The sequence below is a fragment of the Hetaerina americana genome, unplaced genomic scaffold, assembly GCF_022747635.1.
Source record: "Hetaerina americana unplaced genomic scaffold, ioHetAmer1.1.p SCAF_6, whole genome shotgun sequence".
Classification (NCBI taxonomy): Eukaryota; Metazoa; Arthropoda; class Insecta; order Odonata; family Calopterygidae; genus Hetaerina; species Hetaerina americana.
The window spans coordinates 48,169,000-48,196,657 of NW_027287205.1; the positions used below are offsets into that span (position 1 = coordinate 48,169,000).

General features: G+C 34.9%; 1 protein-coding gene across 4 annotated transcripts in view; it reads right to left on the reverse strand.

Moving 5' to 3' along the window:
- Window positions 1-27,658, reverse strand: part of Rbcn-3A (rabconnectin-3 alpha) — a 106,042-nt gene that overhangs the window by 42,098 nt on the left and 36,286 nt on the right. For all 4 annotated transcript variants that reach the window (XM_071593579.1, XM_071593577.1, XM_071593578.1 and 1 more), the window contains exons 27-43: window positions 25,678-25,805; window positions 24,731-25,107; window positions 22,467-22,668; window positions 18,225-18,499; window positions 17,468-17,731; window positions 16,955-17,062; window positions 13,154-13,343; window positions 12,581-12,744; window positions 10,822-10,975; window positions 9,979-10,074; window positions 9,714-9,896; window positions 8,030-8,320; window positions 7,745-7,906; window positions 6,450-6,682; window positions 5,326-5,504; window positions 2,844-2,986; window positions 655-920 (exon numbers count right to left, since the gene is read on the reverse strand). In XM_071593579.1, the coding sequence (XP_071449680.1) occupies window positions 655-920; window positions 2,844-2,986; window positions 5,326-5,504; window positions 6,450-6,682; window positions 7,745-7,906; window positions 8,030-8,320; window positions 9,714-9,896; window positions 9,979-10,074; window positions 10,822-10,975; window positions 12,581-12,744; window positions 13,154-13,343; window positions 16,955-17,062; window positions 17,468-17,731; window positions 18,225-18,499; window positions 22,467-22,668; window positions 24,731-25,107; window positions 25,678-25,805 (3,415 nt within the window). The remainder of the gene's footprint in view (window positions 1-654; window positions 921-2,843; window positions 2,987-5,325; window positions 5,505-6,449; window positions 6,683-7,744; window positions 7,907-8,029; window positions 8,321-9,713; window positions 9,897-9,978; window positions 10,075-10,821; window positions 10,976-12,580; window positions 12,745-13,153; window positions 13,344-16,954; window positions 17,063-17,467; window positions 17,732-18,224; window positions 18,500-22,466; window positions 22,669-24,730; window positions 25,108-25,677; window positions 25,806-27,658) is intronic.

A 27,658-nucleotide genomic window follows, 5' to 3' on the forward strand; every position in this document is an offset into this window, starting at 1 on the left:
CCAGCTCTCTATGAATAGAGCTGCCAGATATGGTATATAAATATATATGGTGAAATCTTTTATCATTGTAGTTCATTACAATTTCCTTTGGGATATATTTCGCCATTTTCCAGTCCACATTGTCAAAGGTATTTTCCAGATCAGAATTCAATATGCAATATAAGTGAGTTCTAGAATTCCAGAATGTAATATAAGTGAGTTTATCTTTCTGTATCCTCTTCTCTATGATAAGTCTGAGAGCAAGAACAGTTTCTCTTGTTCCTTTACATCTTTTAAATCCAAATTGATCCTCACTAAAATACTCTTTTGCCTCCTTCCACATTCTTCAGCAAAATGTTTTAGCCTATTCTATATAAATATAAAATAAATAATAAATCATGACATTTAAATTTCCAGCCAATGCGGAACACATAATATTCAGATAGTTACAAGTTGTTACAGTTGAAAACAATGCTAATCAAACTTCAAGTTTGTCCGGATCATTTATTCAAGCCAAGAATTTGAACTGATACACAAGGTTAACAAGTGTACTGAGACTTCTACTAATACCACCATTTTGTTGAACATATGCAGTAAACTGAATACAAACCTGATAACAATGCAAATAGCTTGGAATATTATTAATTATTATTTATTAAGTGCTTGTCCACATACCTGAGCTGAGCCAATAGCATTTGCACCACTTCCTCCAGCAGCTACTTTAAGAAGTTTCTTAACACCACCTCCAAAAAGGGCAGCCCATGTGTTGTTAGCGAAACGCTGTCCAGCTAAGCGATACAGAATGCTGGAATCGCATGTTGAAAGAGCATAAACAACAAGGCTGACAAAAGTAGCCACAAATGCTTCCACTAGCAATACATTAAGTCTTGGAGTATCTTCATCCTTTTCTCGAGCAAGAAGGGCACGCAGATTGGTGACACCTAAAGACAAAATATTCAGATCAAATGTTTGTTGTATGACTTATAAACATAAGAAAATGATTTTATGGACAAGAGTTAACAAATGTTGACTTAAAAACAAATTTTTCTGTTAAAAATTTTCCAAGCGAAAAAATCCTTTCAAGGCTAATGGTTGCCACACATTTATAACTGCAGAGTTAGAATAATAGGAATATTTAGCCATTAGTACTGAACCATGTATTAATGGAAAATAAGTGAGCAAGCCACTTCACTCCTTGAACCCCTTAGAAAAATGACTTAGTTTTATTCCACTTAACGAAAGGTCTAATACATGAATAAAATATCATTTTTAGGCATTTCTTTCAATTATAGCTTATAAGTAACTAGGTATTAACATGCTAATTTCCATATTCAGCAGCACTATTATCACTTTTTACAGTTAACAAAAGAAATCCATAAAACCTATTCAGTGATTCTTTTAGCTAATCTACTTAATTCAGTTAGTTTACAAAAGTTACAGCACAATTAAGAAATGGGTATAGTATGTAACATTTTTATTAGTAGAAAGACACACTAAAACTTTATAGCTTTCATCAATGTGCGTATTTTATCAGAGGTGTTTCTTAATGGACATAAAACTAGTTTCCATAGGTGGTTTCTGTTTTTAATATATGCTATAGGCTATGAAATGTCACATATTATTATTACTCAGGCATAATGAATAATTTTTTATAATATATCTGCTTTCTCCACATGAATTTCCTTTTATTTAGCTACATAGATACCACACATTAGAAATCAATTTAACGTGCTCCAAATTAGAAATCACCAGGATATCTAAGAATATTGAATGAAGACCAAAGTTAATCATTTAATAGAGCTGCTCATCAAATTTTACTAGCAGAGCATTCTAGTACCAGAGTTGTGGCAGGTACATGTTTATATTTAACTCTGCAACACTGCATAATGGAAGCCATTTCGGTGAACGCTATTTATGTGCTTGGCAATGAATTCCACAAACACCATAGAATAGTGACTTATGAAGTCACATACATCTTAAATATCTTTAATTTTTATTGATGAAAATCTTGCCTAAATTTTTCTTATGGTTCAATCCATTCCATCACATATATCATATCAATCCTATCCACATTGCAACATATTTTATTCATTGCACTTCCCATGGAATATCATTACTAGAAACATTTACTGAACCATAGTTAAAAAAGGTACAAGAGTTTATTAGTTTTAGTAGAATGAGGAAAGTATTATTACTAAATTTTACCAAGTGTATATCACCAACTTAAATTCTAAGTCACAATTGAAGTCTTATGCAACTGATTTACCAGAGCTATTAAACCATTGTTTTAGTCCTTCCAGAAAGTTGTGAAAACGGTTATTCAATGTTTTTTTTTCGGAGAATAGTAATATATGATGGAGTTGTGGATTCTCCTTATCATTTTGAAGGAACTCAGAATTCTGAAATTGCAAACCATTAAATACTGGGTTGGTATTTTATAAAAGTTGTACTTTTAATAAGGTTAAGCAATAAGAACTTAACGCAGTTCATTCTCTCTTTTGTGATTTGTAGTCTATAGGAAAGCTACATTTTTTTTATTAAAAACTTCCTCAATACTTACATAATTCATACTTATAAATAAGAACTAATAATTTTGTAGCATGTTGCATGTATTCATGAATTAACTTTTTCCAAGTTGAGCAAAATAATAAACTTGAGTTACGAAGTAGTTTCATTTGTGAATAATCTCAACATCTCAAGTCCATGATGTGAACCTATTCCAAACTCATTTCAGGAAATTTATATCAATCGGAGGAATTTCACCCCCAATAATCCTTCACATAAATAATATTTGATTATATTTCATGGCAGAATACAGAAAATCAGTTAGAGTAAATAAAATTTCAGTTAGTAATAAACCTTACCTGGCCATTTACTAGGTATAGTGGTCACTTGAAGTGGTTCATCACTACTGTATCTTCTCCTTCGATTATGTCCCGCAATTAAATGGCTATTCGGGTTGACAATATTTATTCGTGCTATATTCTCAATTCCAGCACTTTGGTAACTGAAAAAAATATACTCATCAGTAATTAGCACTTAAAATAAGGTTATCTACCCTGACAGTCGATGCTTCAATGGATTGTTTTTATTAGAGATGGACAAAAATTACCAGGGTAATTTGATTAAAAAAAGCATCAAATTTCCATATTTCTAACAAGAACAGCACTATGACCTAAAAAGTTTTTTGAGAATGCCTTAATTAGTAACTGGTTGAAATTGAAATCACCATAGAATTTATTCTCTTCATGGGGAAATGGTTATTGTATACTGGTGAATGTCCACACTGAGGGAAGAATTAGCCCTAAAGTGATTCATTGTACTCTCAAGGTAGCTTGTCATGAGACTGTAAATGACCCTACCCAAGGCTGACCCTAAATCTCATACAATATCAATCTAAATAAATGGTTTTCGTGCAGCCCATTTAATAATAGCAATAATTATTATTTCAGTTCATGTTATTTTCTTGCATAGTGATTTCATGGAACAGAATAATAGTATCACTATGGAATGCTTGTGTGCAGCCAATCAATAACTTCAACAGCCACACAAATGACCATGAGGTGATTTTATAAACACACAGTAAAATCATAAATTTTTCTTTTTTGGGATCCAGAGAAAGTAAAAATCTGTAGGCAAGTCATCTTATCTTCAACATACACATGCAATGGCCATCTTGTGAATTTTAAACATACATTAAAATCAAGGATTATGTAAAACTGGGGATAAATATTTCAAATCTTACTCTGATGTTTTACAAATATGATATACTAAAGAATTAAAAGAAAATAATAAAAATAAACACTAAATGCCTACTAAAATAGTGATGAAAAAATTCAAAAATTACTTGCCATATAGCCCACTGGTTACATTAATATGTAATTTACTAAATCATTATCATTACATATTGTAGCGCCAAGGGCAAGGAAAAATAAATGTGATAATCAGAACTATCCCCTTTTAAAAGATGTTGAAAATTACAATTTGACTTTAAAGGATTATCTTTTCACAAAGATTGTTACGCACTTGAAACCAATGCATACAATGAATCATTAAATACGTAATTTAGATACTTAAACACACATTTCATGGAAAATCAATGTATGGCAAGCATAGAAAACTTATGAACATTAATTATGATTTTCAATAGTATATGGCATCACAAGATGGGAGGTACCACAGAGGAGGAATGGGGACAAAAGGATGTAATTATTTGTGGCAAAGTTGTAGGTTGTTATTTAACTTGTTTATCAAGTTGATTACATTAATAAATTCCTCCTGGCAAAAACGAAAAGAGATGTTTAAATGAACATATTTGCATAACTAATGACTATTTCAGTAAAACTACAGTTGTTAGTAGTTAAATACGGTTTATTTCTACCATTTACCTCACATTTCATATCCTTGAATCCAGAATTCATCTCAATTTTATGCAATGTCAGAATTATGTCTTTGAACTGAAGGAACTTGTTTCTCTAAGCCTCTATTTCTTAGTACACCCCTTGGATTTTTTACTATAATTCAATTTTCTTTACCATGTTACTAATGACTTTTAGGTGCCAATTTTTAAAACTACAGTAAACTTGATTATCCATACTAATGGCTGCATGATTAAGCACAGATAATAGAAAAATATGGATTATCGAAATACATGAAAAATATAGCTGTGATATAAATGGATATCTACATGGAAACCACTTTTTTCAATGCATGTAATTAATTAGAGTTTCTCACCAATGGATAATAAAATTTTTCTGTTTTTAACGATTTTTATAAGGGTGGAATAATAGATTTACAAGAACACCGAAATATCATAAATAGAACAAATATTCTTCAGCAAGCTAAATCCATCTCTTAGCCAGGACAAAAATAAATGACTGATGAAGGCTGAATATTTTCAACAGGAGTGGACTCATATTCGTCATATGATGCACAAATTAAAATAATGCGGCGTAGATTGCTAAAGACTTATTTGTTGTAAAGTAAAACTATATACATATTTGCTCTCACCATGGAATTCTCAGGGCTAATGAATGTGAGGGAAATGATAATGGGAAAATGAAAACTTTTTATTAGTGAAATTAAAAACTAATAAGAAAGCTGAGGTATTCCAAACATGTATTTTTTTAAATTATATTGAATTTTCAAAGCAATTAATTATCTTTATGATTGTGATTTTATCAAAATTTTGAGGTTCCGGGATGAGAGTAGCAAGGATAATCCACAAGGCGGATGATCTGCGCACAGATAATTGAGACCTTACGGTATGTTTGAAAAAATCACTTGCCACTGCTATTTTGTTGCTCACTAATACTTTGAAGAAATGTTTAAAATATTGAGGGTTACCTGTCTTGCTGCTGCTGCTTAATGCTGAATGAATCTGAATCACACAGTGACTGATAAATACAAGCAGAAAGTGCCACAGATAAATCTCTTAACACAAACACTTCAGAAAACCTTGTTCTCACTGGCATTGGAGGGGAACGAAGTTCTACTATTGTCTGCAGCATATCATGAGTTTTGGACTGTAAAATAAAGAACAAAAATATAGTAGCAGGAATCAGAATCTGAAAATTTGATGATAGACATACCAAGCATTATTTTATTTGAAAAAGAGTAATTTTGTTTTGCCCAAGGAAAACTAGCAAGTAAGAAGCAGATAAGTCCCTGTATAAAAAAGCTAATCCTGCTTATCATCTATTTGAGCACAATACATCTGGTACACGATGTAGCAATCGGGTTTGGGAATTGTGTAATTTAATGTAAAACTTAAATTAGTAAAGAGTAGAGCTTATTATTTATGAATTTTCATAAGTAAATCCCAAGAAACTGCAGGAGATGCCCCAAGAGTAACTTTTGAGTCATCCACTAATGCACCTTGCAATGCAACAATTTTCAAAGCATAACAATCATTTGCCTCGACCCAGATTGTAACTCAAAATTTTGGAGTGTAAGCAAATGTCTCAGAGCTCCCTTCAGTAGAATGCAGAATTCAATTCAGCTAAATAAACAAATGGATTTAAGCACTTTTTTGTTGAAAAGAAAATATTTTTAAGTAAAACAATATTTATAGAAATATCATGCTACAAGATTAACATTTTGGCAGTACCTATGCATTTTTCTTATCATTTATACAAAGATGAACATTCTGGTGAAAGATGAAAAATGTCTTAAACCTTTTCATTTCGATTCACCAAAATTTTAAAAATTTTCTCCTTTCAGATATTGTGACTTACTTGCAATACAGTTATACATCAATAACAACATCTGATCATTAGCTTAGATTTCTAGCAGGGAAATTGATTTATTTGGCACATGACATCTCTGTACTACAAGATTACCACAAGATTACTACTGAAAATTGACAGGATCTAATTGATTACATAATTTAAAATGAAGTACTGATTAATATTCATACAGTTAACTTTTTACATACCAAATAACCACATATAGTAGCATTGAAAGCATACCTGAAGGTGGCGAACAGGATCAGCAATTACAGTCTTGTTGCAGGCAACACTAGCTGAAAGTAGAGGTAAAGTGGTGGGGAAAGGTAGTGGAGAAAGAAGTTGCTGCTGAGTTTTCTCTTGCTGTAGTTCTTGGAGTAGAATCACAAGCTCCATGCGTACAGATGCCAAGCCACCCCCACTGGCTCCGTGCAGACTACAGTAGCTCAACAGAGTACGTAGCAGAGTTTCATTCGCTGGAAATTAAATATAATTTTTTAAATATTAAGAGCTTCAGTCTTAGGAGTACAATCTGAGAAACAATCTGCTCAATGAAAATCAATTGGCATATTTCTTTATTATGGGGTGAAAAGTTCTGACATTTTAATTGTGAAGTTAATATATTTTTACAGCATTGCTACATCTAAAAGCTGGAAGAATATTCCAATAGTTTTTCATTTGAATTATAGAGGTTTAGCTGGAAAAACTTCATTTGTTTCAAAAATAAATTAGAATATCATACCTGGCATTATGGGAGGATTATTTATGTACATACACTCATTTAAAATAATTATGACCAAAAGGCAACATTTTGGGGTTTGCCAAAACTTTTTCGGGCTCAATAGTAGACCAGTTTACAAAATTGCTATGTTCAAAGCTGGTGTCCAAAGGAAATACCGTTTTTTTCTAAACATAGCTTGTATGTAAAATTTCTTACACTAAACTTAAAACATCATTTACTTTTTTGCTTTCAAAAAATTGAACTTTAAACCACTAACTTCCTTTTCTTATTAAAATAAGATGTTAATATGTCTGAAATACATTAATTTATCAAGCAAAATAATGCATCATGAGATTCCCTTGAAAATCAACAGTGTTAAATTTTTTTTATAAATTCACTAAATAATACATATCCGTAAGAGTAGGAGCTCGCAAAAATCTCAAATGAAGTAATGTATTTCTTTGCATAGATTGAAAAAAACATGAATAGCTGTCGCTGATGAACACAACTGCTTTCAGCTTAGCTTCATGGAGATTCTGAATACTCATTTTATCGGGATTAGCACTTGACCACACAATTAAAAATGTTTTGGAATGCACTTCACCATATTATAGCAAGTTCTGGCGGAATTACCAACCACTGTTTTGAAACGTTGATTTTTATACATATTATCCCATTGTTTAATGACATTACACATGACTTGTCCTGGAAAGCTAATTGGAACATTTTAAATTTCACATGACAAGAGTTTTTTTGGAAGCCTTGATGAAATAATTACGGATCTGAGAAAATTATATTAAGCAGAGAATTCAAATACCTTTCAACCACTTTTTCCTCCGAGCAGCACGGTGTACTTTGGCTTCAAAGTCAAACTTTTCAGCCAATAGAATTTCATGGAGTGTGGGCTTTTCTCCTGGCTTTATTGGAGTTGGTGTCATGTTGTGATGCTCCCGGAATTCTGGATCCATCAAAGGATCTTCTGAAATGAGCAAATGAGAGCAACCTTATTGTTTTCATCACATGCACAGAAATTTTTCATTACCCCATTCACAAAAATCCATTACATGGTCTGATAAGAATCTGTAAAAACATGATTAAATACCTAAATCATTAGGATAGGTTGTTTCTCCATTAGGACCACTTTGGGAAGGTCCACCAGCACTGTAATTACAAAGATGCTTTAGAGCTTCTACTTCCCGTTCCAGCCAGACATAGAGCTGATAGCGGAGTTGACCACCATCAACTTCAAAACCAGTTGCCAAGGTTGACACTTCCTCCATCAGAATCTTCAGGCATGCAACGAACTTCAACTGCTGTGCCATAATATCCAAATCAGGTCCACTGGTACCACCATCCTCACTCTTGTCCCCATCCTCAGTGTCTTCTCTTTTGCCTATCAAAGACATTAATACATACACCATTTGTCTAACCTGTCCAATATTAAAGTTTATTTTTTAACCAATGGCAATTTTTCTATTGCCTGCAATCCAGTTCCAACACTCTAAGTCACATCGATCCTACAAAATAATAACATTTTTTAAGCAACGTACGAGACTGCTTCTTTCATCGAATGCATACTTTTCGATTGATTCTTTGGTTTCAATATTCATGAAATCTTTTGCCTTTGTTAACATTGATACACATTTAGGCCATATTTTTAAATATTAAAATATTTTTACACTGCACGGAACAGTACCAAAGCTGTGTAAAGCTTACAAGAAAATGCCTTTGAACAGTAAAGATGCTAATTTTTGCATGATAACTCATTATTTGAAAAAAATCTCCATTCCTTAGGTTTCACTTTATATGTGGTTTTACACAATACAATTCTGGAGCATAGGAACTAGTAATATATGATTTATTGGTGACATGAGAAATAATGACCTTGATGTAAAACCCAAGGTAAGTCATTGAGCTTCATTTTGCAGAGATAAAAAGTACTATCTCATACCTTTAAAAAGGCCAAGTAATTGATCTGGAAGCTCCTGAGATTGACTGTGTATGGAGCATTTTTTAGCTTCGCTAGTGTGACAGTGAACATCTTCAGGAGCACAGCGATATGCTTATTCCACCATCTTACATTACATTTGAACAGTATATTGGACAGTGGAATAAGCCCCTCAAATTACTCTACTTCTGAAGGTGTTCTCTGTTATGCTGGAGAAATATTAAGCCTAAAAGTGTTTCATAAACAGTTAATAAGGGAAGCCACTATGAGTGCAAAATTACCATGAAAACCTATTTAACAAATTTTTCATTTTGATTTTAAATGGAATTGCATTCATTTTTTGGTCATATCCTATTACTACAGTTTTAATATTGACATTGGTTACACATCAACACAAGAGCTTAATTTCAATTGCAATTCCACATTTTATGCACTGATTCTTAAAAATATGCATTCTATTTATTTTATATTTACATTTACTTAGTTCTGACTGCAATCAAGAGTAAGCGCATTATGCCAGGCTTTTATTAAGGATAATTCTCCAGTAGTCTGTGATTTGGGCCTACCACTATGACCCAGAGAGTTTCTTCTTCGTCTAAGAGACTTGCCCTATATTTTTTGCTTTGATTGAAACTGCATATAAGGGCTTTTTACTGTGCTCTGCATGTTACATAATTACTCTCCAAAAGACTATACTTAAAGAGATAATTGATTGTTGACAAAAGAACACTTCATAACAACCTGCAATAATTATAAGCATTAAAATAAAGTACCCAGCTCAATGATCAAATGATTACAGTAATGTTACAAGGCCATCAACATGCATGCATTTACCAACCTGACATCTGTTTTACTGTTGATTGTGTATTTTGTGTATCACTGGTTTTCTCTTCCTCGTCGTCATCTTCATCCCATTTTAATTCTAAGGAATCCTTCCTCTGAGTTGAAACAGGCTGGGACCAATCCAACACCAATTCTTCTTCCTTTGCCTTCACAGGGGCTGAACAATCGAAATCATTAGCTGCAAACCAAATGAGTTTGTTTCATTATCTGTTATCATAACTGTAAACATTCACTTAATGAGCATTTGGTTTCCCTATTACCTTTTTCAGTTGATGTCCACATGGATTTATCATCCAATATCCCAGTGTCTATTTGCTGATCTTGGGTTCTTGATTTAATGGGGCTACTTAAAAGGCCTGGAAAGAAAATATAATTTTTTGTGTAAATTATCCTTTGTGCCAACTTTGAACTCGTTCATACATGAAAATTTAAATTATGTCTTATGCATAAATTTCTGAAAGGACCAAAATATAACACACTGAATAAAAACAGTTTCCATACTTTTCCTTAGATGATCCTAAGTCCATTAATTGTCATCACCTAATATCAGATCTTTCTAATGACTATGTGATTGCAGTATTGATTTCCAGTCACAATTTTCTCTGCATAAACATTGTTGCATTTCTGCAAGCAATAATTGAATGTTCCCCTTCTTTAACAGTGAAATACAGGGTACAGAAACATAACTTCCTTTTTTTTTTAAAGCATTTTGCTTTTGAAAAATGGAACTTAATTTGCCTCACCCTACATAACTGATTCCCAAACTATATAAACAATATATAAAAAAAACCATAAACACAGTCATCAACCCGAAGGTTGGTTTATGGTAGATGATGGTAGAGTTCACCCAGGACTAAGCCCTATACGGCGTGTGAAATTCACACATCAGGGTAGGGGGGGGGCAGTTCCTTTCCCTGTGCCGGTTATGGTTTCCCAGGAAGACCTGGTACCCAAAAAATCACTTTAGCTTGGGTGGAGCTGCAGGTGCCCAGAGTGCCTTGCCCGGGAATCAAACCCAGGACCCTCCGGTCAGCAGTCCAACGCTCTACCCACTGGACTACCTCGACCCACAAACAATATATAATTATAGAAAAATAACTTACTAGGAGAGTTGTTTCCATTAGAATCTAAAACTTTACTGGGTAGTTTAGAGAGAACTTCTAATGCTAAAGCTGGACATCCTGCCTTGAAGTGTGCATGGGCTGTGGTGAAGTATAGCTGCCGTTCCAATGGGGTGATTGAATCTTCTAAAAGTATCTGTAAGAAGAAATTTAATGATTCTTTCATGAAGAAGCACAGTCATTAGATGGATTCAACAACTAATAAAGAATAATCTTTCTCATAGCAAAAGTGGCTATTAGGGGTGGCAACTGAAAACTGAAGCCATTGGCATAATGAAGCATAGGTGGGTATTTGGTAGAGGTAGCATTTTCAGGGAATGGGGGAAGGGAGAAGAGAAACCCTATATCACCATTAACCAATAATAATAAAAGCACCAAAATTAACCAACCACCTAAGAGAGGCCTCAAACCTATTTAATCGAAGGGTATTTGCAAGAGGATATTAATTTTAATCTTAACAATCAAAGGATTAATTGTGCATCCCACACTAAGTTCTTAGGTCTACATGTTCAACAAACTGGTGCATAGAATATTCATGTCAATAATGTGTTCTAAATTGCACACTGAGATGTACACTACTAGATTCTTGCATAACACAGTGTTTAGAGGCATTGAAACTTGTGTATTATTCAAATTTTTACTCCAGGGCATCATATGGAATGGTGTTCTGGGGATCATCTGTATGCATGTTACACAAAGTTTTCTAAATAAAAAAAAATTGATGCGTATTTGATGCTTCTTATAGGACACCATGAAGGCCCAAAGAAAAAAATTAGATGTTCTTACAATTCCATCCATGTATATATTTGCCATTTCTGTCTTCATCAAAAATAACATCCATCTCTTCCATGTAAATAGTGATATTCATTCACATGCAACTAGAAATCATCACCATACCCACAAAAGTTATCAGAAGTCAGATAAAAGTCAATTTCATATAAAAGCCCAATGACAATTTGAGTAAGAATTTGTAACAATTTACCACACTCAAGGAAAATGAGTGATAAATTAAGTAGTTTCAAATTGAAACTCAAGAAATTTCTCCTGATGAGGAATTATTATTCATTGAATGAATTTTTAAATAATAAGCAGCTGTAATGCATTGTGTTCTTATTACATACTTTAATGTAAAGGCTCTTTTTTTACTAAGCATGTGCAGAGTATAGATATGTATTTATATTGTACTTTGTGTTTTGATGACTCCTACACTTACATGATGTGTATGGTCAATGGACAGTAAAAATATTATTATTATTACTACATCATGTAATTCTCCCTCGTCAGAAAGTTTCAAACTTGAACTTAGAACTCATACATCCATTGATGAACTCACAACTGGACCTGTGGAGAGATTTTAAAGATGCCCGGCACTGACTGCTACATTTCATCAGTTTTAGAATGATGTTTTTCAGCAGCTGCATTAATGGACAGTAATTACAGTTTTTGGCCTTACTTGGTGCACTGAAAATTCTGTTGCTGATGTAACAACAAAATTTGATGCTTGGTACCAGTGACACCCTGATTTGTTTTAGAATTTATAGAGTAACGGAATGGACCTATCCATTTAATAATTTTCCAAATGTGTCCTTTCTTGGCGGACTAAATGTATTTTCATACAGCTACCAACAACATTAAAAGAAATTACTTAATGAAATGCTGATAAAGCATGTTCTCAAGGTATTCAACAGAAGATACTTACAACAATTTATTTATACAAATGAAATTAAATCATTTGATTTACCTGCTTATCTAAGTTGGCTGTCTTTGTGTCCATTCCATAGCTAAAACCTGATAAGACAACAGCATGTGATTTCTTTTTGTCCTGAGCTGTTGAAGCTATGTATTGCCTTATCAGCAATGGGTGAGTTCTTAGGTACACATAAAAGTTGAACACATTTGGGTTTGCTGAAAAACAGTAAAATAATACATAATTAAAATTAGGAAAAATTATTAAATTTGCACTAATTCAACATAAATTTAAGTGATGCATCACAAAAGAACAGAAATATGTAAGATTGTGGTGAAGCAAGTGGAATGGTACCTTCCATTAGACTTCAGGGCATACAATTATACATTGCTCTTGTGGTATTAGATACATAATGAAATAAACATTCAATGTTTTCATAATTATACCTCCCTAATAAACCTCTATCACATTTACACTGCTCTAAGATTTCATTCAAATTTCAGAAAGAGAAATTTTTAAGAGGACTATTAATCATCAGACATAATTCACAACAAAATACTCTTGCAAGAGATAAGATTTTAAATGCAAAATAAAATTTTCATTGTCACAACAGCATAACTTACATACCTGTGGTTCCTTCTGGTTTGTCATCATCAATGTACTGCGCATGTAACTGCCCTATATTTGTTTGTAACAACGTATTGAGACTACCAGTATGATCTTTCAGTATCCACAAAGCCATGGAACGAAGGAAAGGATCAGGGTGAGCCCTTGAAAGATTTTGATTTTCACCACTGCTACTGCATCCAAGTATTTCCTTTAGTTGGAACAAAATAACAACAATAACATTAATTGACTAACACAGACATGCTATAATTTTAATCTAAAAATTGGGTACCAAATAAAATTCATGGCACAAATATATGTAACAGGGTGAACACTGGATGTTGATTCATGTATTAATGAGAGAAATGCTCAAAGCATACACTACTGAGAATATGCTCTGAGCATATAACAAAATAATCTTTCTAAAGTTACACTGCGTCCGAACTTAACATGATAAGAGTATTTGCTTTCAACAATCTGGGCATGGATATGCACTTCAATATTCGATTTTTTCCAACAGATGGAGATCTTGTTTAAGGTTTCACAGGATATCAATATATGAGTCTTGTTCTGAGAAAATGAAGTGGAAGACAATTTTTTCAATTACAAATAACCATTGGTAATCTGGACCTGGCTAGTCAAGACTCACATAATCCAGAGAGTAGGGCCATGTAGTATGAGTGGATTATCAAAAGGTTCTGAGATGACAGCATCGTGATACTCTGCCAAAAACTGTTTTATTACCAAGTAAATTGTTAAAAACACCACAGTACAATATTTCAATAATTCCTTTAGTTTAGTCAAGTTTAGAAAAAAATAAGATTACTAGAAGATGAAAGCCTGAAAGAAGTTATTCACAGATGGTATGAGCAGTAGTAATGAAGTGGGGTAGAAATTTACGGCAAAGTCATTCAAGACAAAGTACAAAAACAGCAATTGTACACATGGAACTTCACCGCAAATAAATGATTGATTATGGCACTTTAAGAGCATACTATTAATTATTAAAGAGTCTGGTTAAGTCATGAGTGCTGATGTTGATTATGTTGAACCATTTGGGGAAATTGCAAGCATTAATGATTGGATATGATTTTCAGTTATATAAGCTACATAATTTTGGATAAAACAAGCCTGAATTGGACAAGAGCAAATCCAGACTTTTGTTTTGGGGTGGTCATGATCTTGTCAGGGTTTCAGAAAATGATGTTTGGCCCTATCCTAAAAACTGCTTAAAACTTAAGCCATTTAAAATTAAACTTCAAGCTTATTTATGGAACAACAGATAGAAAAATTATGAAACTCTTACAACTATACCATTTTTTGATGCCAAGCCCAATGGATATGAGCCAAAATAAGGCAAGTATGCCATTTTTTGGAGGTCACTTTGAATCAGCCACTGGCCAGAAAAATTTAATTTAACAAAGAATAATTCTGACAGAAACAATAGTGCACATGCTGAATTGTCTAAAATGTAGGATGATGCACTACACCACTAAATCATACATGTATATTATTATAATTATTACTTTTTATTTGCCCAGAGATCACAATACAAAAATACCAGGTGGGTGGAGTATGTACATGATATAAGGCACGTCAATGAGGAGCAAAGACACAGGCTCAGTTAAGATACATAAAAGAAAAGATGCTCATAGTTACATAAGTGTTTGGTACAAACCCATAAACATTGGCAGTAACATGCACATACAATATCAAATTCAGAAAAATCATTGATCACAAACATGAATCAGACCATGACCATTGCTAGAAACTATAAGTATGAACTTACTAGTGGGGAATATTGTTGAGATATTCATCAACCGAGTAAAACATATTGTGCTGTAGATATCTTTTTAATTTATGCCTGAATGCAGCAGTTCCCTGTGTATCCTTGATACTTTTGGGTAGTTTGTTATATAATCTGATGCCCATTTCATTGGGTCCTAATTTCAATGCTTTAGTTCTTATATTCCCATAATGGAAGTCATTCCTGCCTCTGGTGTAATGATGATGATAGGCAGAGTTAAGAGAATAGTTGCCGGTGTTATTTTTTATATATAGAATTAAAAACATAATGTAGATGCATGGGAGTGGTAGCAAATTTAATTCACGGAAAATAGGCCTTGATGGAGCATTGTGAGGTTTCCTGGTGATGATTCTAACAGCTTTCTTTTGCATTTTAAAGATGGTTTGAGAAATAGCAGCTGATCCCCATAATATTACACTGTAGGTTATATTTGAATAAATTTCCCCATAGTACAAATTGAGTAGTACAGTTTTACTTGTAGTTTCATACAGGTGTCTTAATAAGTAGCAAGTTGAACTGAGCTTGTGTTGAAGGGCTTTTACATGAGTATCCCAAGAAATATTAGCACATAGAGAAATACCTAGGAATTTGCATTCTGTCACACACTCAATTGATAGGTCATTGATTTTTACCAGCAGATCATCTGACACGTTCTTATTGCGTGTAAAATATACTATTTTACTTTTATTTACATTTAAGTCTAGAAGGTTGTCTGTACACCACTTGTTTATTGCAAGTGTGACAGACTTAGATTTTTCCACAAGGCTGGGATATGTTTGTGTTGATATTATTACATTAGTGTCGTCAGCGTACAACACTGGTATTATTCCATCATTATTTGGTAAGCAGTTAGGTAGGTCATTGATGTAAATCAGAAAGAGGAGTGGCCCAAGGGTTGAGCCTTGTGGAACACCTTTGTTAACTTGGTATGCTTCGGATGAATATTTTGACCCATCAACTGATAACACTACTTTCTGAGTGCGATTATGAATATAGGACTTCATCCAGTTTAAAGGACTTCCTCTAATTCCTATTCTATTGAGTTTAATTAGTAGTCTATCGTGGTTTACATTATCAAAAGCCTTTCACAGGTCAAAAAACATTCCAAGAGTTTTGCATTTAGCATCTAATGAATTAAGTATGCTGTCGATTGCCTGACATATGGCAGTTGTGGTAGACCTTTCAGATCTAAATCCATGCTGAGAATTTGAAAGTAGGAAGTTTTTTTCAAGATAAGATGCTATTTGCATATACATAGCTTTTTCGAATATTTTAGCAAATGTATTTTGGACGGCTATTGGTCTGTAGTTATTCACATTTACACAGCCATGGTTTTTATAAATGGGCACTACTTTTGATTCTTTTAATTGGGATGGGAAAATCCCTTGTATCAAAGATTCATTAATTAAAAATAAAAGGGGTGCTTTCATGGCTTCAAAAATTGGATTGTATGTATGTAAAGTGTATGGCATTCATGGTCAATTGTGCATTACAGAGCACTGGAATATACAAGAATAGTTCTGTAAAGCTTCAGTGGTAGTTTAGAATGAATTTGTTCATTTTCTGAGGACTTTATGCATTGGTTTCATCATACTACTTCAATATTAAAAAGATTACTTGATTAATTATTGATATTGAGCTCAAGTGTAACATATTAGGTAACATTACTTCACATAATTATCAAATACTTATGATTATATCCCTCATAAACAAATATACTTTTAAATTTCAGCACACTAAAGCATACCCACTGATTAGAATTTTTCATCGATTTAAAACCATCATATCTAGGGTTCATATCAAATAACATCATGATGCATATATGTATTTGTATGCTGAATACAAAAATGTGAGTGGAAATGTTAAAAGAGGAAGATGTGAAAATAGGTAGCCATTAGTAGTGAAATATAAAGTCAAGAGTCATGCAAAACCAAATCTATTAGTACTGAATGATGTTCAAACTTAATTTTTCATCATTAATAGTAAACAGAGAGAAAATACTGTAAAATACTGACCTCATACAGTAGCCTTTGTAAACTAGGAGGAGCTGAGTCCAATTCTCCCTCATAAAGACGAGATATCACCATTGCCAATTGGAAGTCATCTAATTTATTTAAACATACCTAAATAAAAAAACAAATGCAATTAAGAGCATTAACTAACAACAGAAATTAACTAATTACCGGGTTCATATGTAATTTAAAAAAACTGTAATTGCCCCAAATTACATCATAGCTTTGAATTATACAAAATTATGCTCATAAAATTTGAAGTGAATGTAATTTTTATGTTTTGAATGGGAATTTCAAGGGAAATAAAAAAAATGTAACTACCTAATATTTTGGAATCAATCAACATCTACCTGATACAATTTTCCCACATAATAAAAATCTGAACATTTTTAATTTGGTTGAAATGACATCTTTTGAAAAAAATCACATCATATTATTTCTTGTTGTCATCGGTCAACATTCTATCAAATATCAGCAAAGACATCAATAAAAGACAAATATGATGGGCTCACTTACATCTATTGCATCCTTAAGAGCCCCAGCAAGGAGAAAAAATGCTGCAGCATGCTCAAATCTCTGCTTCCCTAACAGTGCAAAAGCATTTTTGAGTGCAGCCTTTCTCCACCTATCCTCAGCAAAATTATTTGCAAAGAATGCAGTCATACGCTCGTCACGCCTGGAACGGAATAGACCCCAGACAAGACTCTTTTTCTTCATAGCAAGATAAAACAGAGCTGCATCTAAAGGATCTTGTCGAGCTTGGAATGCTGCTTTGGCAATCTGTAATTAGAAAATAAATTTAATTTCCACTTGGAAAATCATAACCGTTTTCATGAAGGACCCTTTACTCTTTAGATAATCAGAGTAACACTATTCATAAAATTTAATGCGTTGCAGGTGTGACGCTCCATTTGTAAACATTTTTGCCTTGCAACAAGCAACTTAGTGCATGCAATATACAGAGGCCATATGAAGTTTTTCAGTCTGGAAATAATGTTTGGAGGATTAGTGTTTTATCTGTTTGAGGACTTTCAAATGTGCCTGATATTTGATTAAATTCATTTTGAGTAAAAAAGTATTATAATTGTTCTTAGAAATCATCAAGTTTTGATTCAATGACTGCAGTCAATTCATAACATAGACACATTTAGTAAGAAGAAAATGGAAAATGTTTCAAATATGTGAAACAGTATTTATTTAATTTGTTTTGGCTAATTTCATTCAACATAAGAGGATGACTTGCTTTTAAGATAAGAGAGTATCAATCAATCACCTTTTCAACACATGTTCGAAGCAACGTATTTGATCTCAACCACCATCCCACACCTAACTCCCTAAGGGTGCTCCAACGTGGCGACCCCTTAGCATAAGATGGGATGAGGTTCAGAAGTTCTTCTTCACTTTCAGAATGGAAAGCCCAGACTATATTTCCTGTGCCAACACCTTGGCGCTGAAACTGTGCTCTTTGTGCTAGTGGCAAACACCTTAGGAGGAAGTTGTAATGCTTCATGGCAAGCAAGAAACGAAGGCCACAGTCGTCCAAGGAATCTGTTTTTGAATAAAAACAACCATTAGCACAAATTTGGTTATAATTCACTCAGTACAATTAACTTTGAAATGATATGACATGAAGTAACAGATGATACTTCAACAAGTTAGATCATCATTTGGTTAAACAAATCCTTGTACGTTAGTTACAATACTTGCTTCTACACTCAATCAGAGAATATCCTGAGAATAGTTCACCTGGAGTATGAGAAAAGACATGTTTATACATAGAATAATTACAATCACTCATGTTTATTGCTATAAAGCATATTCTAACACTTAGAACTTGAATTGAAATAATTAATTATTATTTCTTGAGTAAGCAAATAGGAACAAATATATATTTGAACTCAACTAGGATATGCAAAACATATTTTTTTATGGCTGGTATTTATCATTCCTTGTGAAAAAAGAAGTTCAAAGAAGAAAGAAGTTCAAAAACCAGAAATTCAAAAATTCTTTTCAAAACACATTACTGGTTTAAATCCACACATCTTGTATAGTAAAATACCTGTGAATCATTAAACTAATTTTGTAATATGGAATCATCCTAAGAATTATGGTCAGATGATGGATTCAAATGAAAAGAAAGGTAAGCAGAAAAATTAAACCATGAACATTTTAATTGGGACAATTATCATACTTGCGTGGCAACACTGTTGAATCCTATCCTAACGTGGACCACTAAATTAAAAATATGAAACTCATCAAAAGAAATGGGAAACCAATTTTGTAAGCGCTTGCAAGAGACAAAATTGGTTTCCCATCAGGAACCTCAAAGGGGGAACGCTCCCATAACCTTCCACGACAGAGTGATCAACCTTTCGGACGTAGTGTTCGACACGAAAGAAATAGCCCTACTGGAAAAAGGACTCAAGTTTGTACCCAGTACTCCAGTCGGAGCAAAGGAGGTCGAGAATCTGGCACTAGACTGTGAAGTGTCCTTGGAGAAACAGGATATTGGTTTGAAAACTATAATCGCTCAAAAACTCCCTAGCTTACTGAAAGTCCCAACGAGAACCGAGTCGGGGGAGCGCAAAGTTATTAGTTCTATTCAGAAGCGATTGAGAGAGAACAATTTAATCATTGAAAAGGCGGACAAGGGGAACGCAATGGTAGTGATGAAGAGAGAGGACTACACGGATAAATGTTACGACTTCATTAAGAATAACAAAATAGTAAAGCTTTCATCGGACCCCACTAAAAAATTCCAGGAAATTGTGAAAAAATCGCTTTCCTCCACTCCAACTTTTCTGAAGTCCAGCGAAATTTACAAAGCAACTACTATGAATCCAAGAGCTCCCATCTTTTTCGGCCTCCCAAAATTGCATAAAGTAAACATTCCTATCCGACCGGTCATCTCCAGTGTGAATTCCCCTTCCAGAAAACTCGCGGCGGTGCTGAATTCTAGATTTAGAGAGTTGACTAATTTCCAGCCAAGATATGGAGTGAAGAATACTGTGGCTTTTCGTGAGCAACTTTCCAAAATAAAACCCCCCACCACGAAATATTTTTTAGTGTCTTTTGATGTGGTGAACCTCTTTACCAACATCCCGGCGATGGAAGCAGTCAATGTGGCAAAGAAAGTTTTATCAAATACAGTGACGGACACAAACGTCGTCAGTGACCTAGTGACCCTTGCCAAAGTGTGTGTGGAGCAAAACTATTTTAAATTTAATGGTGATTATTTTAGACAAACAGAAGGTTTAGCCATGGGGTCACCTTTGTCACCGCTCCTAGCCGACCTTTTCATGGACGAGTTCGAACATAAATTGTTTATGAATAGTTCAGTTAACACAAAAAACATTTACTTCTGGGTCCGCTACGTGGATGACATCTTTGCAATATGGACTGGCACTGTAAGACAACTGCACAGTTTTTTGTCGGTTTTAAATTCTCAGTGTAATAATATCAAGTTTACGTGTGAAAAAGAAAATGAAGGAAAACTAAGTTTTCTTGACGTTACAGTTACTAAAAGGGAAAAAGGATTCGAGTTTCAATTATATCGCAAAACCACCACTACAGACCATGTAATTCCTGCTGACTCCCGCCATCATATATCCCAAAAGTTATCCACATTTCACTTCCTACTGAATAGACTACTTAATATTCCCCTCTCGATAGGAAAATTTAACGAGGAATTGGTGACAATCAAATCTATAGCAACTACAAATGGCTACAGTGAAAAAATGGTGGACAAAATGCTCGGCAAGAAACGCTCCATAAGAGCCCAACGGCTACTTTACAATTCAGGGATAACTATTAAGGGAAAACTTAAGTGGGTAAAATTGCCCTATTATGGTGTCCCGTCCGAAAAAATTAGTAAATTGTTCCCGAAAGACAAATTCAGAATTGCTTTCTATAACAAACAAAATCTAAAAATGTTCATGAATAAAACTAAAGATAAAGTTGAGCCACTGGAAAATAGTGGGATATATGAAATGGTTTGCGGGGATTGCAGTGCGAGGTACATCGGACAGAGTGGTCGAGCGGTGCGGACAAGAGCGGAGGAACACAAGAGGTGCTACAAGAAGTGTAACCTAGCCCAATCCCACTTTGCCAAACACCTGTGGGAGGAAAATCACACCAGTGATTTCATCCCCAAAATTCTACATCGTGAAGAAAAAGGGAGGAGGATGGACAAGAAGGAAGAGTTGGAGATCCGGAGAACAATGAAGAAACATCCTTTACTCAATGACATTCTGTTTGAAAACGTATCACCTCTCCTGGAAGCCTCCCTAGCAATAACAGAAAAACAGAACCTCTAACCCCTTCCCCCTAACTCCCATTGACTCCTAACCCGTACCTTTATCCCCATTAGCCATTGACTCAAATTATACCGACCAATGAAATTTTTCCCCTCTCTTAACCCACCTTCCAATCCCCCCCACTCACTAATGCTTTTCCTGGTGTTTCCTACCCTCTCCCACATTCTTTCGTACCTACCCCCGTACTCCCCTCCCCGCCCCCTCTTCCCACAACTCCCCCACCCTTTCCAGAAGAGGGTATATATACAATGATTGTGACTTTAAACTTTGTACCTGAGGATGACGCCGTAGCGTCGAAACTAGTCGTACCTGTAATAAAGTGGTGGATTGAAACAAAGTGTTTCTTTTTCATTTACTAATAGTAATGATGGAAGAAGATGAGAATACGAGGTCTGTTCAAAAAGTAACGCGAATTTTGAATTTTCGCAGGTTACGTACATTTGATTTTTGATTTTCAAAATCTAGCAACTAACACATTTCCTAAAATTAAAATTTCTGATTGTTAGTTATTATTAGGTAATCTACCGGTTAAGGTAGGTTTTTTGGATGGATACAGCTACTAGATAAATATTTTGTGACTCCTAAAAAACACAAAATCCATCATCCTACTCTATATCAGGTCCCACTTCATCTCCGAGTACTTTCCCTCCCTTCATCCCGTCTAATGTCCATAACCTGTTCCTTCCCTTTCCTCGTTTGCCCAACATTCTCCCCTCAATTACAGTCTTCAACATCCCACTTCCGGTCAATACCCCCTTCATCCACTTTTCCTGTCTCCATAGGATTTCTCCCAACAAACCCCTCTCTTCGCCTACCATACCAAGTACTTCCTCATTTGTTTTCTTCTCAGTCCATTTCACCTTCTCCATTCTTCTCCACACCCACATTTCAAAAGCCTCCAATTTACATCTATCCTCCTGCTTCAATGACCACGTTTACGCACCGTACATTATTCATACTTATATCAAGATATCCACAATAGTGTAAGGAGAAGTTTTACTGTTCATATATTCTTAAATCAAAATTTAACATTACTTGGAAAGCAAAAACTAGAATGATTTTCAAATGAATTTTGCAATCATATTGCATTTAAGCTAATGCAAAAAGTACAACACAAAAAAAACACATAATCTGATATTTGAGTAATAATTTCATTACTGTGAACAATTAGATGATATCAAAGACTCATTTACACAAACCTGTTGATGTATCCTGCCCATCAGGAACGCCAGTGAGATTTTCTTTGGCAATAGCAGTCTTGGCAGCATCATTAGCAAAGCGTTCTGCAAAATCGGTGTTGCAAGTAGACACAGTATCAGCTAAGGCCAACAAATGCATCTGATCCAAACTTGATAGACCAGGTAGATGGGTGTGGGTCAAAAGCCTGGATAACATTCGTCCCTATTAGATGAAATTAAGGAAGAAAGTAATGATATGGTTTATTTCAAGATAAATTAACTTAGAATTTAAATAATTACTTTTACATCTAGACTTGTCTCCATACTAATCAATGCAATAAGAACATCATAGGTCTTTCTGAACCTAGAATTAAAATTAAATCCCATAGCCATGGATAATGAACTGATTTCACAGGTTCCATTCATGACTTTTATTTCTAATGAAAGAAAATACAAACATTCAATCAAGTAGAAGTTGGAAATCCTACACACAACGTTGTTATAAAAAGTATTGGTAACAATTTTTTCTTGACATGTGCATGAAGTGCTAAATTCAGACAGCCAATTAAGGGTGCATATGATTGAAAATTGTATTGGCAATGATAACATGACAATGCACACAATTATCACTGAAAATATGGCGACGCGAAAGATCTGCTCTAAACTCGTCCAGAAGGTCTTGACAGATAACCAAGAGCAGAGTAGAGTGTCTGCTTGAGAAGATCTACTCCAATCGCAACGATTCTCAAAACCCCTCCAGTCCTGAACTTGGCACCAACAGACTATTTCCTATTCTCAAAATTGAAATCCTCCCACAAAGGACACCACTATGGGACGCTAAGTGCCGTCAAAGAAGCTTGCATCTGTTCCCTTAAGGACCTTCCGAATTCCACCCACCAGGAAGCCTTCGAGTTGCAGAAAAACCACTGGCAAAAGTGCGTTAATGTTCAAGGGATGTACTTTGATAAATTTTGAGGCATTGCAGCAATATCTAAAATAAATATATTTTTCCAAAACTTTTCCCTCTTTTACACTTCCCTTTTCCCTAAATTATACTACTATTTCCTCAGACTTATAAAGCAGTTATTCATTAAAAAATATTAGTGGTCACTTAGATCCTAATACATACATGCATAACAGTGATGATGGCAATGAAAGAGTAAAACATCCTCAAAGAATAGAAATTTATGAATACATAAAGAGTAAATTTTTAGTGAACACTTAATGAAATCGGGGGGATCCAGATGGTGTGGTGGCTCAAGTACAGGCTTCCCACCCAGAGGGCCCAGGTGTGAATCTCAGAGACAGCTGATATTTATCAGTGGTATCCCAATCCCTACTTGAGGTGCTTTGTGAAGTGCACATTGAGTGAGTATGCCATCCGTCGGATGGAATGTTAAGCTGCAGACCCCTTGGCACCTTTGGTTGAGAGCAGGCCAATGCCTACACTGGGTTTCTCTCCACCCTCCATCCTTCCCTAGCCATTCCTAAAGGTGCAAATGACCTCAGCGGTCGTTCGCCTTCCCTTAAACTACAACTACTTAATGAAAGCTATCTAATTTTATCACAGACTTCTTATTCTTAAATGTGAATTTTTTCATAAATAAATACATGGTTTCAGAGGCCACAAATAACACAACATTATGGCCTGCAATCAAAATGGCTTTACATAGTAAATGTAGCAAGCACCATTTCACTTTTTAAAATTTAATTTTTAAGTTATAACCAACATTTGGAGATCGATTTAAGAGCAATTATGCTATTTAAACTCCCTTCAAAAAAGTAAACCAACACAGATATAAAATTCCTATTCATACAGTATATAGTTAAAAATGGCCAGCACAGAAAAATTCTACGAAGCCAGTCATCACTCTAATACAATCTACTTTATCGGAACATTATTTTTAAAATCACATTGCGCTCTCCTCAAGAAAAACTAATGGAGTAATGTAAAGAATAATTTTTTCAAATGACCTCAGCTGTGCAAAAAATATTCATGCATTTCAAAATTATTTCAACGCTAAATTTGTTCCCTAAGATGCTCAAAATGAATTGATGATGCAAGAAGTTCGGTTAATTCATTAAAAAGCTATTCATGGCCTCAATTTTGGATTCACGAATTATATTATGCAATGGCACATCACATTTTCTGACATCCTTTTCACCATCATTTACCACTTAATTCCAAATTTCAATGAAAATTAGTTTTTCCCTGAAATACTCCCTGCCACCTCTTTCATTAATTAGTCAATGACTTCTGTCATATATCTATATATATATCTTACCTGACGAGGTCCGAAGTGAGAGAGTCCAACCTGCCGCTCTGAAATTGCGGATGGTCTGCGCTCACGACGACTCCTTGGGGATCCTACAGTGCTTTCCCCTTCCTCCTCCTCATCTAATGTCATATCCAAAGGTTCTTCTCCTGCGGACATCACACCTCCATCAAACAAGTCTTCATACTCTCCTTTAGGCAAATCATTTCCTCCACCTCCAGCTGTCACACCTCCTGGCCCAGTTACTCCACCCCAACGCTCCTTATCTGCAGCCAAGAGTGTCCACAGGGGTAAGGGAGGAATTGATGTTATTTCAGCATAATCCAAAGTCAATTCTTCAGGGATGGCAGTGGTCGAGCCCCGTTGTTCCATTGGACTGGATGTGCCTTAAATGATACAAATAGAGTTCAAACACTTATTGGTTTAATTGTCTTCAATAGTTTATCTACTACTCACAGTGAAGTAAGAATATAATCACTTAAAAATATAAGTTGAATACAAAAATTTGCAACCTTTAGGTTGATAAATCTGGTTATCTAATTATTCTTACTTATGGATAGTTTATGAAAGTATACATTTATTACTTTTCTCTATAGATAGATAATTACAGAAGAAAATTCTATGCCAAGTTTTATTAAATGAAGCACACAAATACTAGTACTGAGTATACTGAGAGATTCTTCAAGTTAGCTCAGCATTTTCTTTCTTTGTTAAACTCATCAGTCAATGGCTTATACTATTGCTATTCCATTAGGGTAGCAAGGTGATCAAACAATAATTGCAAGCCCAACAGTTTCCTAAAGTTGCTGAATTACCATAATGAATGCTCTAAGATCTGTTCTCTAATTGTTACCACAACTTCAATTTATATTGAATGAATCATTTGCATTTTCTATTCAGCATTTAAAATATGGTTTTAATTAAGAGTATGTGGCTGCTTTAGAAAATTCATTTACCTGCACCAGCATAACTAACAGACAATGTACGAGAACGTGACCAGCCCCTTTGCCTCACAAGGTTTTCTTCATCAGTATTATTTTGAAATACTGATCCTTGTCGTATTGTACAAGTTCCAGATATGCACCTATAATTGGAAATAGGAAAAAAATTTTAAATATGAATGCATATATGCTATCGTTAAAAAGTTACTGTGAAATAATACAATGCAATTCATGAAATTATTTCCAAGCCCTATGAAAACAATTATACATTAGATAGGCACATGGAGGTTTCAAAAGCACACTATACCATATTTCAGACGTTACAAAGAGGCAGATATTACTCTGTGTGTAAGAAATAGGCTAGGATGCTACGCTAGGGGAGGAACTGAACTAATGGATACTAGGAAATAGAGATAGGTGTTAGGCTATAAGCTGCCACTTTATAAGGTGGTTAATGAGCTCACTGAATGGGAATCAAAATAAATGGTGAGTTCACTTGAAATACATTATTTGGGCAGTTCTTTTAACCATCTGCCTCACATCTAAGTACAACAAATATCACAAAGTGTGATCAAAAAAAGATCGGGCTGATTTTATTCTGCACAAACTGTTCAACAGATCAAAATGAGATACAGTGTGCCATCTAGTGACACATCAGGCAACTAAAACGAGAGGTGCTGCGTTTGTTTACATTGAGTTGTTACGCAGCAGCAGCAGAACATGTCTTAACCTGTTCGTCGCCGCGTGCAACAGCAGGAATAAAGGAGCTAGAGGAACAGTGTATGTGCGTGAAATTTTGTTTCAAAATGGCAAAAGTGCTACGGAGACATCTGCAATGATTCAGCAAGCCTTTGCTAATGAAGCTACGAGTCAAAGGCAGTGTTTTGAGTGGTACAGTCGTTTTAAGTCAGACAGAACCTTGACAGATGAAGATTCACTAACGGGGCAGCCTTCTACTTTGACAGACCCCAACCATGTCAAATTGGTGAACGACTTGGTGTGGGCAAATCGCCATTTAATTGTTAAGGAGATAGCCGAGGAAGTGAACATAAGTTTTGGACCCTGTCAGACAATTTTGACCGACATTTTGGGCATGATGGGATTTTGCATCAAAATTTGTCCTGCGGGTGCTGACTGATGAACAGGGACTAAATGTGTGGACATTTGTCAGGAATTCCTGGATCGAGCCAATGCCGATCCAGAGTTTCTTAAAACCATCGTAACCAGTGATGAGACCTGGGTTTACAGTTATGATGTTGAGACAAAGGCCCAGTCTTCTCAGTGGAAAGGTTCTCATTCTCCACGACCAAAGAAAGCTTGCATGTCGTGGTCCAATGTGAAGGTCATGCTGGCAAGTTCCTTCGGCACGGGCTGATTCATTACGAATACAACCCTCAAGGTCAAACCATCAACAAAGATTTCTACTTAAAGGTTATGAAGAGGCTGAGGGTCAAAGTGAGCCGAAATAGGCCGGACATGTGGAGAAGCAATACATGGCGTTTCCACCACGATAACACGCTAGCACACATGGCACTGATCGTGACCGAATTTTTCGCCAGAACCGGAACTTCCGTTATCCCGCAGCCATCCTACTCTCCAGACGTGGCTCCATCAGACTTTTTTTGTTTCCAAAGTTAAAATCAACCTTGATAGGGCACGTATTCGACTCTATTCTGGATTTTAAAACTAATTGTACGGCGGACCTGAACAGGGTCCCTAAGGCAGCTTACAAGGCAGGGTTTGAGAGCTGGAAGAAACGTTGGCATAGGTGTGTCATCAGCCAAGGCATGTTCTTTGAGGGTGACAAGTTTGATTAAGCTGTATCCGTCGAAATAAACAAGGAATAAAATTAGTCCTGTCTTTTTTTTAATCACACCTTGTAATATATGCATTTGGTGAGTTAAGGGTAAGAGGTAGTCACTCCGTGGAAGCTGACTCATGTCATATGAATATTAGGATAGCCCAAAGAAAAAAAAGATTCTGCCAGAAGAAGAGT